At 37.4% G+C, this 18,153-nt stretch overlaps 1 protein-coding gene and 1 pseudogene across 13 annotated transcripts in view; one reads left to right on the top strand and one right to left on the bottom strand.

Moving 5' to 3' along the window:
- Pbrm1 (polybromo 1) overlaps nt 1–18,153 on the top strand; it is a gene marked incomplete in the record, with an annotated part of 135,009 nt that overhangs the window by 37,053 nt on the left and 79,803 nt on the right. For all 13 annotated transcript variants that reach the window (XM_013515575.1, XM_013515583.1, XM_013515582.1 and 10 more), the window contains 3 exon segments: nt 2,383–2,596; nt 14,835–14,976; nt 16,260–16,357. In XM_013515575.1, coding sequence (XP_013371029.1) covers nt 2,383–2,596; nt 14,835–14,976; nt 16,260–16,357 — 454 coding nt within the window.
- On the bottom strand, nt 10,890–12,870 carry LOC102019723 (annotated as a pseudogene).

The raw sequence follows: 18,153 nt of genomic DNA, 5'->3' as shown, positions 1-18,153 counted from the left end.
AGTGCTGGGATTACAGGTGTGTGCCATGCCCAGTTTTCTCACTTAAAAAAGAAATAACAACTGTCTTGTGTGCTACTTTAGGATTACCCTGGCCATGGTGTTTATCAGGTTCATAACTAAGTACTTACTAAGTGATTTTTGTTCTTACCTGATCTGTCCAGGAAAATTTAAATGGTCTTATACATTGTAAATGAATTCAGGGAAATGAACAAAATCTGTTTTCTAGTTGTATAAAAATAATTGGACGTTTTGTTTTTTCTGGTGTTTTAACAATTCAGCTTATACCTGAAAAGTACCTCTATAATGGATTATACCTCAGGGATATGATGAATCAGTGGGAGAAAGTCACAGAGATTTAAGGCTAAATTGTATTTGATATCAGCTTAATCTAAATTTATGCTATCTTCAATGTGTTAGTCAACTTTTTATTTTTTCATTTTTTTTATTAGTACATGTTTGCAGTACATAATCATTATATTCATCATGGGGCTTGTGCACATACATGATAGATCTTTTTTTTTTTTTAATTTTATTGGTATGCCAGGTATTGAGGCACATGCCTACCCAGCACTTACGAGGCTGAGGCAGGAGGATTGCTGCAAGTTCGAGGCCAGTCTGCACCACATAGTGAGACCCTGCCTCAAAAAAAAAAAATTATTGGTACATTTTAGATATATATAATAATAACATTCATTATAGGGTATTTGTGCCTGTACGTGAAATATCTTCTTTTTTTCCCCATTCCCTGCCCTCCCTTCAACCCCTCTTCCCCCACTTATTTACAAAATCTTTGTTTCCATTTTTTCCCTTCTATTCTCTTTTTTGTGTCTTTCCTTTCCCCCTCCCCCCTCCCATATTCCCCCTCTCATTTGAACATTTTCTTCCCAGTTTCCAGTATCTGTTACACATTTTGGTCCTTACTTATACTTTTGGTGTCTCACACCAGAGAAACAGTGTGTTATTTAAATGTGTATGTACAGTTTATTTCACTTAAGAGTATGCTCTCATTGGGCGCAAATACCTGAGATACTTAAACGAAATACCTTATTTTGGCTCAATTTCAGAGGTTCTAGTTCACAATTAGATGAATCCATTGCTGTTAGACTTGTGTCAAGGCAGCATATCATAGCAGAACTATATGGTAGAGCAAAATAATTTGTCTCATGTGAGAGGAAAGGCAAGGATAGAGACAGAGTCCTATTGACCCCTTCAGGGGCATGTCTCAATGACTAGAAAGCCTCCCACTATATCCCACCTCTTAAAAGTGTCCATTTACCTTTTAGTAGCAGCTCTTTCGGACCAAGCTGTCTTACTTTTCTCATTGCTGAGACAAAATACCTGACACCCAAGGTTAAAGGAGGAAAGGCTTATTTAGCTCACAGTTTGTACAGGTTTCTGTCCATAATCATCTGGCTCCAAGGCAGGGGAGCACATGGCAGAGGGGCAGCAGAAAACACTAAAAGCAATGTGAGAGAGAGAGAGAGAGAGAGAGAGGGAGGGAGGGAGGGAGGGGAAGGGAAGGAAAGAAGGGAAGGAGAAAGAGAGAGAGAGAGAGGAAAAGGAGGAGAGAGGGAAGGGAGGAAGGGGGGGAGGAGAGAGAGAGAGAGAGAGAGAGCGAGAGCGAGCACTTTCTGTCCCTTACCTTGTCTGCAGGCTACTTGCCCTTGAGCAGGTGTAGCACTTACAGCCTTTATCCCAGCATTGGACCATGAATCAATCACAGACTAGACTCAGCTGCCTCCAAAAGGCACCCCCCCCATGACTGCATGAGGCTTTGGGGGGACATCCAGACACAAACCATAACACATGCCTTTTACACATGGGCCATAAGGGAATAGTCCATCCAAACTAAGGCACTAAACTTCATGTTGTTATTTTAGCTCTAAAATCTTTTGAGTGGCTTCTTGCTTCTTTTGGCCAAGCACAGCAAGGAAAGCACATTTAAAAAGAACTATTTTGCAGGGTTAGTGGTACATATCTGTAATCTCAGCATTCTGGGAGGCTGAGGCAGTAAGATTGGAAGTGCAAACCTAGCCTGGGCAGCTTAGTGACTTGGCAAGACCATCTCTCAAAACAAAAAAATTAAAAAGGCTGGGAATGTACCCCCATGTGAAGGCCCTGGGTTCAATCCCCAGTATTGGAGAGGTTTTTTTTTTGGTAATTTTTTAAAAACCATTGTAAGTTTTACTATTTAATGTACTATTTCTGTATAGTATTTTTATCCTTAACATCACTTTTAATGAAGGTTAAAAACTAATCTTTTAAAATAATTGTTCTTAAATGTATATAGGCTAATCTAGAAGGTTGTCAGAAGATCTTTAAAGTGTGGTTCTTTCGTCCCTTTTTTTGCCACTTATAAATACCCTCTTTTTGTATTTCCAGCTGCGCGTTATGAAGAAGGAGAGTCAGAAGCAGAGAGTATCACTTCCTTTATGGATGTTTCAAATCCTTTTTATCAGCTTTATGACACAGTTAGGAGCTGTCGGAATAATCAAGGGCAGCTAATAGCTGAACCTTTTTTCCATTTGCCTTCAAAGAAAAAATACCCTGATTATTACCAGCAAATTAAAATGCCCATATCACTACAGCAGATCAGGTAAGATCACTTGTGCATTATGTAGCATAAATATCTTTTTCTTATGGTTGAGCCTGCACATATATATTCCATCTTGCAGTGGATAAGGATATTGAAGGTAAAAATGTCCTTATCTCAAAATTTAACTATTCATTTTTCTTATAGCTCAACAAAGTACAAAAATCTTTCTGTTTACACCTTTCATTGATATTTTAGTAAGGATAATTTATCTGTATTTAAATTCTTTGTAGTTGAGCCCTCAGAATAAGTATAGTTCGTTCTTGGAGAATTTATTAGCTAAAAACTAAACATGAAATATGGTTCATCTTAGTTTTCCATTTCTACTTAGAGATGTTGTATTGTTTCGTTTTGTGTTGTTTTGTTTCATTTTGTTGTGTTTTGTTTTGTGATAGGGTCTTGACTGTATTGCCCAGGCTGGTCTCAGATTCATGTACTCAAATTAGAAAATGTTAATGTAATCATTGGGAATTCAGCCACACAGAGCACTTAAGCCAACTAGTATTATTAGTAATAGTAAGAAATCTCAACAACAAAATGAACCCAATTCAAATATGGGCAGAGAATATGAGTGGATATTTCTCTTCAAAATATACAAATGGCTTAACTAAGCACATAAAAAATGCCCAACATCACCAATCATTAGAGAAGTGAAAACTAAAACCACAGTGATACCACTTCACACTATCACATTAGTTGCTATCAAAAAAAAGAATGGAATGAATATTTGTTGGTAAGTTGTAGAGAAAATGAGACCCTTGGACACTGTTGAGAAGGTGTTACACTGGAAAATAGTATAACAGTTTCTCAGAAAATTTAGTTTTACTCCACTAACCATGTTTCGCCCAAAATAAGACTGGGTCTTATATGTATTAATTTCTGCCCCAAAAGACTCAGTAGTGCTTATCTTCAGGGGATATCTTATTTTTTCATGTTTAACAATGTACATTTATTCACATACAGAATCTACATTTATTCGTATGCAGTCATGTCATCTTCTTCTGGAACAATATAACTCTCCAAACCCCAAATTCCAGTGTAAATTTCTTTTTTTTTTTTTTTTTTTTTTGAGACAGGGTCTCACTGTGCAGTTCAGGCTGGCCTTGAGCTCACTTTGTAGCCCAGGCTGGACTCGAACTCACAACAATCCTCCTGCCTCAGCCTCCCGAGTGCTGGGATTACAGCCATGTGCCACCACGCCCGGCAACCAGTGTAAATTTCTTACAACTCCATTTCCTATGGAACTATTGGCCCCAATTGCTCATGTCCAGCAATAGAGCTCTCCTTAAAGCACTTCTTGTCCACGTAGCCTGCTCATAATACATTGATAACACAGCTACCAGTGATTTTGTCCCATGAGTTCTTCACACAAGTCATGACCTCATGTGAGGAAAGGCTTCAAAAAGTTTCCATTAAATTAAATGTTAACTGAAGACTTGTGAGACAAGCATGGCAACAAAAATGAAGGTAGTTAATGATGAAAAACAAGATGGTCCACACAAAAGTGAAGAAAAATTGCAGCACCAAAATTAAGAAAACATGTCTTTTTTTTACATAAGTGCATTGAGTACATCTGTTACAACACAGGACATATTGAATTGTGAAGATTCATGTTAGATACAACCGCGTCAGTTTGTTATCAAGTATGCATGTTATTTGTATGCTATATCTGTACTCCAATTGGTCATTTGGCAATAAGTCTTAAGTTCATCTCTTTATATAGGCATTTATCTCTTGTCCAGAGGTAACTGTTTGCGTATTTATAAATACTTAATTTTAATTTACATTATCATTTATTTTAAGTATTTAATGCCAATAATATTATTTGTAGTTATTATTTTACAATTCATTATGTCCATTGTGTGTTGCAATGGACATATTAAATGCGTCCTGGCTGAAGATCTTAGCTGGGGCTTATTTGCAGGGTAGGACTTATATTATGAACATCCTGAAAATACTATAGTAGGCCTTGTTTTCTAGTGGGTCTTATTTTTGGGGAAATACAGTATATGACCTAGCAACTCTAATTTGGGTATATGCTCAAAGTAATTGAAAGCAGGGTCTCTTGCCGGGCATGGTGGCACACGCCTGTAATCCCAGCACTCAGGAGGCTGAGGCAGGAGGAAGGAGGATCGTTGTGAGTTTGAGACCAGCCTGGGCTACAAAGTGAGCTCAAGGTCAGCCTGAACTGCATAGCAAGACCCTGTCTCAAAAAGACAAAAAAAAAAAAAAGGAAGCAGGGTCTCAAAGAGATATTTATAAGAACATGTTTATTGCAACATTATTCACAATAACAAAAATGTATAAGCAATGAAGATGTCCCTTCACAGATGAATGGATCAACAAGTGTGATATATACATACTGTGGAATAATATCCTAGCTTAAAAAGGAAGGAAATTCCTGACAAATAGCATGCATGAGGACATTATGCTAAGTGAAATAAGTTGTAGAAGGAAAAATATTATTCAATTGTACTTATGTGAGATACTCAAGAGCAGTCAAAATAATAGAGACAGAAAGTTGAATAATGGTTGCTGGTGGTAAAGGGAAACAGAGACTTACTGTTACGTCCAGAAGGGGGTCTCTGTGGGAGGGCTAGGAGTCCACTTTAATGACCCTCTGCTTTAATGACCTTCTGCCTCTCTTCCGGTTCTTGACCTCATTCCTGCAAAAAATGCAGAAATTAGGGGTTGGGGATTTAGCTCAGTGGCACAGCGCCTGCCTGGCAAGCACAAGGTTGTGAGTTTGATTCCCAGTACTGTAAAAAAAAACAAATAAAAAGGTTTAAGAATGCAGAAATAGGGCTCTTAGTGGAAAATGGAGCGAGGATGAGGACTGGTATAGTGCAAAGCAAAAATTTATTTAAAGCGTGACAAATGCAAATGAAACAGAAGCAAAGCTATCTTAAAACCTTAGAGTGGTCCTGCAGGATGGGGGCATCCCACTCTGGATGGCCTGATGAGTATGAGATGTGTCCATATTTACAGGGGCAAACTGTTGTGTTAATAATTGGTGTGGACTAGGCCAGTGAGAGTCTTAACCTTTATTTCTGAGAAGAGGACAAGGTCCGTAGACAATAAATGTGAATAAACACTTTCATAAAGGATAAAATGGGGTCCATGTTTTAAAAGCACATGGTACATGAGAAGCATGTGATGATCTTCCAGTCATCAGCCACAGATAAGCATGTGATGATTTCACAGTGTTAGTCATTTGTGTATTGTGCTGGGTTTTTGTTTATGTTCCTCTGATCTGCCCCTGCCTTACTATTTAATAGTTTCGGTTTTACAAAATGAAAAGAGTTCTGGAGATAGATGATGGTGATTGTTGCATATCTTTATGGAAAGCGCCTTATTAAATACCTTCAGTGCTACTTAATAGCACTGAACTGTTCCTGAAAATGATCGAGGTGTTAAATTTTGCTTTGTACAATAGGGTTAAGGTATAGCACAGTGTTAGTGTTTGTCTGGTACACATGAGGCCTTGGGTGAAAGAAGAAAGGAAAAAAAATGAGAACAAGAACTAACTTTTACACAAAGTCCATTTTTTACAAAGACTTAGCCCAATACCAAATGTACCTGGGGTGGGCAGTACTAGAGTTAGAGCCTAGGGTTTCACACTCATTAGACAAGTGTTGTACCACTGAGCTACATCCCTGCACGTCAGATTTACTTTTTTTTTTCTTTTTTTTGAGATAGGGTCTTGCTATGTAGTTCAGGCTGGCCTTCAACTCACTGTGTAGCCCAGGCTAACCTCAAACTTGGAACAGTCTTCTTGCCTCAGCCTCATAAGTACTGGGATTACAGGCATGTGCCACCATACCAGCCTCAAATTTATACTTCTTATCTCTTCTGAGACAACTAAAAATATAGTGATATTGACAGAGGAATGTGTAATTTGGGCTGAGTGTTTTCAGAGACACAAAATTATGGCTTTTAAGTAGATCCTGGCCTAATTTAGAAGTTGAGGATGAGTGATCAATATTCTCAAAAGAATCATAGAAAGTGGGAACATTCTAAAGAATTAATAACATTGCAAGAAAGGCTGACTAGATATGTAGGTGAGTAGTAGAGTACTTTCCCTGAGTTTGATTCTAACACCAAAAAAAAGTTACTTATTATATTCAGTTTCAGTGTGGCTATTGAAGCCTCATTAGTCCAGCCCTGAAATTCATTTAAAAAAATGAAAATTTGGGTGTGGTGGCGTACCTATGTAGGCTGAGGCAGGAGGTTCTGAGGTTCAAAAGTAGGCTGGGCAATTTAATAAGACCTATCTGAAAATAAGTTTTTAAAAGGACAGAAAGGACTAGGGAGTGTTTGCCTAGCATATACAAGGCCATAGGATCAATCCCCACCATAAAAAAAAAAAAAAAAAGGTAACAGAAAATCCTAATTTAGAATCAAGTAAATGACTCTAAAAACTTAGTTTGGATTCCATCCTAATTCAATTAATGTCTGTGAATCTTAGATTTACCTGTATATTTCAAGTTCTTTTCTTATATCTTCTCATAAATTTTCATAGATTCCTGTTGTAGTGCTTTCTAGAAATCATTAAAAGATTTTCTTAGACTTTTGTGTGTAAAGAACAGAAAAACAAAAAAATTTTAATTGACCCAGTTGTCCTTTCTTATTTATTTAAATAAAAATAAAAAGGAAATAAGGAATATAAAAATGTGATATTTTATAACTCCTACTGTGCATGTTAGATTTTCCAGTACACCCAGTTGGAAGCAAGAAGTAGGTAAAAATATCTGGACAAGGTAAAATAAGCTGCTGTCTTTAGTTTTCATGGGAATTAATTAAGCTTCCACGTAGTAAGAATTAAAATACTGATACTTGCTGGATTTTGGAAAGTAAGATCAGCTAACAACATATGTTTAATGATTTCACATTTTAAATTGTTTTCATTACTTGATTAGTGAGATTTATGATTTTTTTAATCCATTGGGGTTCTTTTATACAAGAAGGATAGAGAAAATTAGTTTATTGGGCTCTGCCAAAATAATGCAGATGGGGCTGGGGATTTAGCTCAGTGGCACAGCGCCTGCCTGGCAAGTGCAAGGTGGTAAGTCCGATTCCCAGTAACGGAAAAAAACAACAACAACAAAAATAAAATAATGCAGAAATTAAGGCTGACATTCATTAGGAAAATAGCCTAGAAATTTATCTTTCATTTTCTTTGCCTTAGAAAAGATGGTGATAGTCTCATATTTGTTGTAAAGTTCACTTTCTGTTGAATAATTTTGTCTGTCAATGTCTTTTCACAATCATTCCTTTGGTTTTGTTTCTGATAGCCTAATTAGTTAAGGGGAAAAAAGAAGCTGAATTAAGCCCTTAACCAAATTAGTCCCCGGCCACAATCTTCTTCCAAATTGAAATTTTTAAAATATAAACTTGTTTTAAGTCTATAATTCTGTGGAACCCTCTATCCCTTTTACTGTGGTAGTTGTGTGGCATACTAATAAAGAAGGATGATAAATAGGGAAGGGGTGAGGCCTAGCTGGGAGCACCTTAAAGTTTTGTTTTGGCCTGGTTTGGTTTTTTGTTTGTTTTTTGGCTTTTGAGACAGGGTCTCACTGTGTAGTGCAGGCTGGCCTTGAACTTACTACTCAGCCCAGGCTGGCTTCAAACGCATGACTCTCCTCCTGTCTCAGCCTCCACAGTGCTGGGATTACAGGTGTATATGATGACATCTGACCACATTGAAGTTTTTTGGGTTTTTTTTTTTTTTTTTGGTCTTTTTGAGACAGGGTCTCACTATGCAGTTTAGGCTGGCCTTGAGCTCACTTTGTAGCCCAGGCTGGCCTCAGACTTGCAGCGATTCCCCTGCCTCAGCCTCCCCAGTGCTGGGATTACAGGTATGTACCACCATGCCCGGCCACATTGAAATTTTGAAAAGTCAGCATTTAGGCTATTGAGCCTATGATGCCTGACAGGAACTTTGCTGTGCCTGGGCTCCCATTGTATTGTAAACAGCAACAGCAGTCTAGGGTAGTGCTATCCACTAGAACTTTCTTCCAGGAACAAAAAGTCTTATATTACCTATATTGTTCAATGTGTTGATAATCACTAGTGACACTGGCTGGTTAGCACTTGAAATGTGACTAGCATAACTAAGGGAGTTGATTTTTATTTTATGAGATAGGGTCTTGCTCTGTAATTCAGACTGGCCTTGGACTCACCATGTACCCCAGGCTGGCCTCAAACTTGTGATCCTCTTGCATCAGTCTCCCCAAGTCCTGGGATTACTGGCATGCACCACCACTCACAACTAAGGGACTTGATCTTAAATTTATTTAATTTTAATTTCAGCAGCTACATGTGATTAGTGGCTACTGCATTGTATATAAAGCATGCTCAGAATATACTGTGAATGTTTAAAAATTTTTTAAAAAATTTATCGCACTAAGGGACACATTGTCATGAATCTCCCTTAAAATATACTCCCTTGCTTCAGATATATTTATCTCATCTTTCTTGCCTCTTTCTGAAGTAGTTAAAAGTTCATTTATCGCACTTCTGTCAAAATGTTACGACATATTTTTATCAATCTTCGCTGGATCTGGCTCTGTATGACTTCAAAATGACCTTGAAAGATAAATGTTGTAAATTGATAAATGTTGTGAATGGATTAAGGACACTGATAGAACCTTAACAGTGCAGCTACTGATATGAAAAGACTTCCATAACTGCTTCAGCAAGTGGCAAGAACCATAAGTGTGTTCAAAACACAGAGAATTGAGTGGTATCTCAGTTCATGAACTCAGTTCTCTGCATGATTCTAGTAATGAACCACACTAGACAAGAACCAAATCAAATTTCCCCATAAGGTCAACATTGAATTTAACCATTGAATTTGATTTGGTTCTTGTCCAACCCAGTTTGTGACCAGAATCATGTAAAGAATCAAGTTTGTGAACCGAGGTACCACTGGAGAATTAGTGGCAGTGTCTTTTATTGTAGTAAAATGTTTAAGGTTAAATATTCACAATACTTTTCAGTTACACGGCATACAGTATAACCCTAGGAACATTTGTTGGCATAGTTGAGTGTCCCCAAAACCAAAGGATCGAAGAGTAAAGCTAGGGAGGTCGCTTAGTAGTAGAGCATTTACTTAGTGTGAATCTCAAATTTGAGCTTTATCACCACAAAAAAGAGAGAGCGTGAGTAGTATGGTTCCTCAGATCACTTTAAAGTGTTGGGTTTATCACTGCCATATTTTATTTTCCTTTTTTTCCCTTTTCTTCCCCTTTCTACCCTGGTTATCATTAGTTTGAAAAATATTTGTGTGTCTATTAGAGGTTGTGTTTTACAAGTTTGGGTTCTGTTCTTTGTGAGTTTTGAGAATACCTAGCACTAAACCTTTGAGTTGGTGGGAATAAGTATCAGGGTGTAATTTAAAATCTGGTGCTAGCAATGTTAGCTGCTACTGAGAACTGAATTTGTGCTTAGTTTTTGTTTGTTTTTGTTTTTGTTATTTTTTGGTACTGGGAATCAAGCTCAGGACCTCATGCTTGCCAGGCAGGCCCTGTGCCACTTAGCTAAATCCCCAGCCCCTTGTGCTTAGTTTTTGCTTCCTTGCAGAGATATTCTATAATATTTTTATCTCCTTAAGCACTACACAGAATCTGAGTATGATTTTTGGTAAATTTTTAAGTAAAACAATATATACTAAATGGACAGTGCCGTTCTAAGGGAAAGTTTTAACTCTACATTTACTCAGTGAAGCTGTTTTTAAATATTTTCAGTCATTTTTGATACTGTTTTGTGATTTTGATTATTAATATGCAGATCCTTCAGTCAAAAGATTTAAATGCTTATCCTGTACAGATTCTTAGAGTTAGAACAAGCTGTAACTCTTCACTTTATACAAAGTATATAAAATCTTTCTGAGCATTGGTTTTTTTTTTTGGTTTTGTTTTTTTTCCAGTACTGGGAATCGAACTCACAACCTTGCACTTGCCAGGCAGGCGCTGTGCCGCTGAGCTAAATCCCCAGCCCCTGAGCATTGGTTTTAACTAAGAACATAACACTAATTTTGTCATAAAGACACAGAAACATGGGTCTGTCAGATCTATATTTATTTTTTAGAATATTTCTATTGAATTGTTAATTTTATGAGTTTTATGTATTAAACAATGAGTACTTAACTGGAAAAAATCATAAAAATATTGAATTTTTAATATTTACTGTATAAAAAAGCATCAAAAATATCCACTAACTGTTTTTTGGTGTACAAAGTCTAAAGAAAGAACAACACAAATTTTTATTTTTTTTGTAAAAATGAACTACAATTTTATTTATTTTTCTTGTGTAAGAACCCTAATGTTGTAGCTACTGCTGGAGCTTGAGTCCTCTGGACACAGACTCTGGTGTGGGTTTTCACAAGATGGTCGGTGAATTCCTGATAGGGAGACTTGGTGAACACAGTCTTTTCCCAAAGGTCAGGGGTCAGGTAGCTGTAGGTCTTGGATATGGCATCAAAGGTGGCCTTAGCAAAGTTGCCCAGAGTAGCGGTGCAGCCCCTGGCCAAGGTGGAGCAGTCATCAATACCAGCCATCAGCAGCAGCTTCTTGGGCACAGAGGTTGAGATGATACCAGTGCCTCCGGGGGCAGGGATCAGACGCACCAACACAGAGCCACAGCAGCCTGTCACCTTGCAAGGGACAGTGTGGCGCTTGCCATTCTTGTTCCCCCAGTAGCCTCTCCGCACTGGGACAGTGGAGAGCTTGGCCAAGATGATGACCCCACAAATGGCAGTGGCTACTTTCTTGGAGCATTTTACATCCAGATCAGCATGACTGTTGTACTCCCCAGTGGCGACAAATGCCTTGAACCTGGTCCACTGGCCAGCACGAGTTTGCTTCTGCACAAGCATGATCTTTAGAGCTTCATCCTTGAGTGATGTGCCCAGGAGAAAGCCAATAATCTCAGACTCCTTAATGGGTGAGAAGAGATAAATTTCCTCCAGGAACTTGATCTTCATGTCCTTGATCAGCTGGCCCAGCTTGGTGACGGGAATCCACTTGTCTTTGGTCTTACCACCGCAAGCCCCGTGGCCTTGGCCCCAGTCCCTGCCATCCCCATACGCTTGGCCTCAAAGACCACTGCTGAAGTCTCTACAGAAGCTGCTGTGGCAAAGGTGGGCCTGCCTGGGCCCCTGGGGCCTCTGGGCCCTTCCCCTGCACCGGAATCATCTGCCATTTGGTATTTCCCTAAGGAAGAAGTGAAAAAACAATAGTACTTTACAAAAAAAAAAAAAATCTGCAGTTATCACACCTAAGGTAGTCTGCACACATGACAACAGCACATTCTAAATACACGTGTCACTTATACTGCCAACACATGAGGTTTGCTTTCCTGGCGTTTTTGTAGGACATACTTGACATCTCATTGGTCTTGCTGTTCTGTTAGGAGGTTCTTATTATATTGTACAGTGTGTAATTAACAGGAACATAAAATCTCAGTAAAATAAAGTGTTAAATTTTAATGTGTTGTGCACTTAGAATAGACATCATTTTCACATCAGCTATGTACTTGCTTACAAAACCTAAAAAGTAACATCAGAAATAAATTCCTATCTGAATGACAGTGAAAATGCCAATAGAACTCTACTACAGAAATAAAGTTTGCTTCAACTGTCAAACCCAAGGCAGTCTTCGTGCATGACAACTGCATGTTCCACGCACACATCTCACTCACACTGACAACACGTGTGCTTAGCTTTCCTTCCCTGTATGGCAGTCTTGTTACCTCTTTTCCTGTTTAGTCAGGAGCTTCTGCTGTTTTGTACAGCATGCACTTAGCAGTGAAATAAGATATCAACAAAATAAAATATAAGTGAAGTCAGTATGTAATGAGTGCTTAGAATAGATGTCTGCATTTTCACATTAGCTGTTTACTTGCTCACCAAACCTAAAAGATAACATCAGAAATAAAAGCCTATGTGAACTACAGTGTAAAAAGTGGAAGATTTATCCAATCTGAAGAGAAACCAGAGTATGTGAATGACATTATAAACACAAACAAAAGTCTACCACAGAAATCAGCTTTGCTTCAACTGTCACGTGACAACTGCATGTTTCATACACAAGTATTGCTTACACTCATAGCAGGTATGTTTTGTTTTGCTGTCTTTCCTTGTAGGGCACAGTTGATATCTTTTTTGTTTTCCTGTTGTTATAGTAGATCTTTGTGATGCTGCACTTGCCTGTTTACCTGTCAGCTCACCAGTGTGGTCCATAATTTTTTTGGCATAGTTCTTTGGGCAAAACCATTTTGTTTTTCCTCTGCTATAAATATCTCTTATGAGCGCCAGTCCCAGTCCTCTAGAAGATTTTTTTCTGTGATATTTTGCACTTGCTTTGTCTTTGTAAACTATAAACTATTCATGCCGCATGTTTAGGATCAAGTAAAGCATGACCATTGGCCAATGCTTTGTGTTTCAAGTGACATCGTAGTTGCTGCTTAACTCATCAACAACATCTACTCCACCTTTGGTTTTGTTGTAGAAAGTTACCATCTCAGGCTCTCATTTTGTTGAAGTTTCCTTATCAATATTTCTATCATGGTGAAATGTTGACATCAGCAGTACCATTTTGTTTTTCTTTGCCATATTTGAGGCCAATGTTATGTCTTTCTGAAATCCAGAGAATGTACTATACAATTCTCTGGCTTGAAATTGCAGCATTTCATTTGGAATTTGTGTATTGTTCTTGCATACAATTTTGTACTAGTCAACTTACATTCTGTTAGCAAATGTAGCATCAGTTGGAAAATAGTAAACCACTTACCAGTATCACATTCCGATTAGGTTGGGAGATGGGAGTAACAAGTCCATTCACTACACTATTCAGTTTAGTTCTAGGATAAATGTCTGAATTGAAAACATAGTATGTTTTCACATCTACAAGATTATAAATTTTTATGCCATATTTCAACCCACCTCTTTTACATTCCTGTGAGATTCCAAGAGAAATTCCTGCTTACGTACAGCAGACCTGTGAATGCTTTTAGTGAGGTATCATATTAAATACATTTTTAATATGGCTATTGGTACATACAGAACATTTTGCTTGCATTTCAGACTTTGTATATTTCACGGCATCTTGTAGCATTTCATTTGTTAGAATTTCCAACACTGAGTGGCAGTGTTGGCATTCCATCCAATAAGTTGCACCTCTGCCAAAGCCCTCACTAAATTTTCAGACCTAGTTCTAACGTTGAATCATTCCATTTGGATGCATGGCCATTTTGCAACATTTCAATTAGTCAAGTATATATTCACATTGCTGTTTTCTTCGTCATCTGAATCAAGAAGGTCGTGTCTGTATTAGTTAATTCTTGCTCCATTTCACTGTCACAGGAACTTTGGCTCAGGTGGGCAATATGTGAAAGTCATCATCATCATCATCTACCCATACCATTCTTCTGTTATGAAAGCATGTATTTTACCATAATGGATCATCTTCATCATCCATGTTTGAGTACTCTCATTCACTTTTGACCTCCTCCAAAACTTGCAGATCTGGTTTTTTATGTGCTCTTGTATTGAATTGGGCTACTTCTACCAGAAAAATCAAAAGAAAACTTTTTTTTTAACCAGTCCTGGTGTGGTGTGGGTCTCTTAGACCCTTTGTGATGCTCAGGTAAATATACGCAAAACTAGACAGAGCATAACATGGGTAAAAATCCCATTTTGCCTCTTTGGCACAGATGTACACACCTTGCCCATTCTCATACCAAGTACGTAAACACAAAGGTTGCTTCCTATATCCCTCAGTGAAAGGTACTGAGACTCACAGCCAGTACACTAAAGTACAAATTTACAGTAGAAAAGTAAGGGATGGGTCTGCTAGAACCCAGTGTTATGCTACTAATAGAAATAGTGTCTAACATATCAGAATTCTTAGAACTTTTAAATAAAATAAGCAAAAACATAAGCGTTAAACCATCATATAAAGTGATTATATTGGAGGGGATTGTAGAGAATGAACTCTTAGAAAATCTGCATCTTATTAATAAAGATCTCTCTTCATTCTTCATACGTATCTTACCTGGAGGTAAATACACTATTCCAGATGCTTCTTCATGGCATTGCCCCTACTTTTACTCTTTTTTTTTTAATCCCCTAATCATTATCACTAACAAAGATACCATGTAATGCTTGTCAAGACTTTTAGGAATAATATTCTAAAATATACATGATAGAAAGTTCTAGCCATTTGTTTGTCTTTCACAGAACAAAGCTAAAGAACCAAGAATATGAAACTTTAGATCATTTGGAATGTGATCTGAATTTAATGTTTGAAAATGCCAAACGCTATAATGTTCCCAATTCAGCCATCTATAAGCGAGTTCTAAAATTGCAGCAAGTCATGCAGGTATGATTTTTTTGGTATAAGTTTGCTAAGTTTGTTTTGTGTATCATTGATATAATTTCATGTGTTTCATGTGTTCTTCTAAAATATGTGATTTCCCCCCAGCAACAACAGTTACTACTAAACACTTTTTTTCAGAGTTGCTAGGGCCATGTAGAAGAGAAATCATAGTTTAGAAAAGTTAAGCTTTGCCAATAGAGGAAGCAGGATTTTGTCCCTTGGGGATAACTTTAGGATTCTTGGGAAATTACCCTTTAATCCCTAAATGAGGTTTTATGCATTTGATTCTAGACTTTGTCCCAGCTAAAATAGGGCTGGTCCAGAAGAAGGGCTCCACAGGCAAATTATTCATTGTATAGTGTCCAGAGATTCCTTTCTGATAGTCCTGGAAGAGCATCTAAGGTTTACCGGTCATCTGCTTGTAAGCCAAAAGGTAGATGTGAAATACAAGTTTTGCTTTTTTAGTTTCTCATGGTTTTGGTTTTTTAGTTTCTCATGGTTTTGGCTTTTTAGTTTATTTTTGTTTTGTTTTTATGGGTTTTTTTTGTGTGCATTGTTTGTTTGTTTTGTTGCAGGAGTGGGTACATCCTCAGCCTGATTTTAGTTTTTGTTTTGAGATAGGGTCTTACTAAGTTGCCTGGACTGAGTCCAAAACCATGACCCTCCTGCCTCAGACTCTCAGTTTTTGGTATAGTCCTTCTAGAAAGATAGTCTTCAAGCAAGTAAGCACCAAAGGCAGTATTAGATAGCCCATAGAATCTTCATTTTCTATGACCAACACTGTAATCTTTAATACTGTGAATTTCAAGTATTTCCTTTATAGTACTCAGTATATATTCCCAAGGCCTGCTGTGGTTGGACCTTTAGCTCTCTTTGGTAGAAGGTCTTTAAAAATGCATGTGTTGCAACTTAGATCTTCCTTCACTGCTCACTTTAAACTATATTATTAGCCACATTGCACCTTAGAAGTCAGGAGTATCAAAGGCTCCTCTTGTGTTAGTGTAGCTTAAATATAACCATGAAAGCAGGATGCCTTTACAACTTACCTCAGTGCTTTTAACCAGTTGACAGCCTTCATAATCTTAAATGCTCTAGCTAATATCAGTTCCTCAGTTCTCTAGATCTATTTTTTAACCTACTTTTCTGTGTACTGGCTTTTTTATTGGATTATTAAAAATGTTTAAAGATTCTTTAATTTTGTGCATACTGTAGCTCTTTAACATTCGTATATTCATAGGCATGCTCAAAAAAATTGAGCCTGACTGCCAGGATTTGCTCTCTTTTAGGCAAAGAAGAAAGAACTTGCCAGGCGAGATGACATTGAAGATGGAGACAGCATGATCTCTTCAGCCACCTCTGATACTGGTAGTGCCAAAAGAAAAAGGTATATGTTTTTGTCATAACCAGAACCATCTCAGTTCCTCTTTAATTTAGATAAATGTAGAGAAAAATATTTAACTGGGAAGTATGAGTTCTATTACAAGCTTTAAATATTTAATGACTTCATCTTCTAGAATTCATTTTAAAATTGGATTAATATCTTTTTTCTTGTTCTTTTTGTTTATAAGTACCATGTTAGCTTTTAGATGACATAGAAAAATGACAATTTACATATGAAGTGTAGTTCGGCAAAACATGTTATGCTCTTTATTATCCAGATTATTTTGTAAGGTGCCACTTTAAGAGTGTCACTTACATCTAATATAGATACAATAATTTCTGCATAGTAAATTACAAAGGTGAATTATGAGTTAGGAAAGGTTAGGAGAAATTTGGTACTACCATTGTAGTAAAGTAAGTCATTGCTCATTCTTTATTTTCCCTTGTTAACTTGATCTTTTTGAGTTTAAGAATGTCAGATTGTAAATTTTAACATCATAACTTACAGTTCAAAAAATGTTAAACTAGCTGTTTGGGTGCTTTTGTGTTTTGTTTTTCATCATCTTTCTGCCAACTTCCCTAATCCTTTCTTCCTCCTGTGGGTTTTATGGAAGGGTACATTACTGTGAGATTCTCAAGCTGGGCTCCTACAAGGAATCATACAAGACCATCTCTTTTATCTGTCCCTTCCACATGGAGTTTCTCTGTCTTGATCATTGTGAAACACCATTTTCTCCCTCAGTTTAAATGCCTTACAATCTTGGCAGTAGTATTCAGTCTGTGAAGGATACTTTAAACAAAGAATGAGGTAATGCCTAATAGCAAGATTTGACAAATTCACAATTGAAGAAATCACTAGTAGCTGTTGACACAGTTCTGTACATACATTAAAAAAATCTAATAAGATCAAATTTTTTAAAAGTTTAGAAAAGAGAAGCTATCCTGTCGTGCCCTGTTTTAAAGATCACTTGGGGAAAACTTCTTTTTTTTCAGTTTTGAAAATAACTTTGCAGTGCTCTGCCATGATAACTGAATTGACTGGTGTGCCCTGAGATATGAACCTCCTCCATTACTGGCCTGTTAATTTCATCCTTCCAAGTTCTTAATTCCTTGTTACACCAGGCGCAACGGAGGAAAAATGTGAAACCAGATCAGAGACAACAAATCAAGAGCATCTTTGAGTATAATTATATAACTCTACTTCAGCATCACCCGTGTATGCCAGATCAGTCACCAATCAAAGATAAAAACTTCTCAGGCAAAAGAAGGTAATGGAGGCAACAGTGATGGTACATTTTGTGCCAGCACTGGATGAAAGAGATCATAAATTAGTTGTGTTTTAAAACAGTTCAAGGATGCCGGGCATGGTGGTGCACGCCTGTAATCCCAGCACTCGGGAGGCTGAGGCAGGAGGATCGCCATGAGTTTGAGGCCAGCCTGGGCTGCATAAGTGAGTTGAAGGCCAGCCTACACTACATAGCAAGACCCTGTCTCAAAAACAAAAACAAAAATAAAACAAAAAAACCCCCACAAAACAGTTCAAGGAAACATTAGCCCAAGGCAGATCCTTAAAAATTACAGATCTCTGTGGCTTATAGTTTGGGATACACAAGTAGATTAAATGAAACTTAATTGCCGTAAAACCTCCTTAAAAACAAATCAAAAAACTTAACTTTATGTTCTTAAAATGATAAAATCCTATTTCAGAAACAAAGTCTCTATATGGACAGGGGTTGCCTATGAAGTGCTTTGTGTAATAAACTGAAGAACACAAGAGAACAACTACAAATCATCTGCCAA

Source organism: Chinchilla lanigera, unplaced genomic scaffold (genome assembly GCF_000276665.1).
Source record: "Chinchilla lanigera isolate Chin_1 unplaced genomic scaffold, ChiLan1.0 scaffold00029, whole genome shotgun sequence".
Classification (NCBI taxonomy): domain Eukaryota; kingdom Metazoa; phylum Chordata; class Mammalia; order Rodentia; family Chinchillidae; genus Chinchilla; species Chinchilla lanigera.
This window is presented reverse-complemented; position numbering and strand designations above follow the sequence as displayed.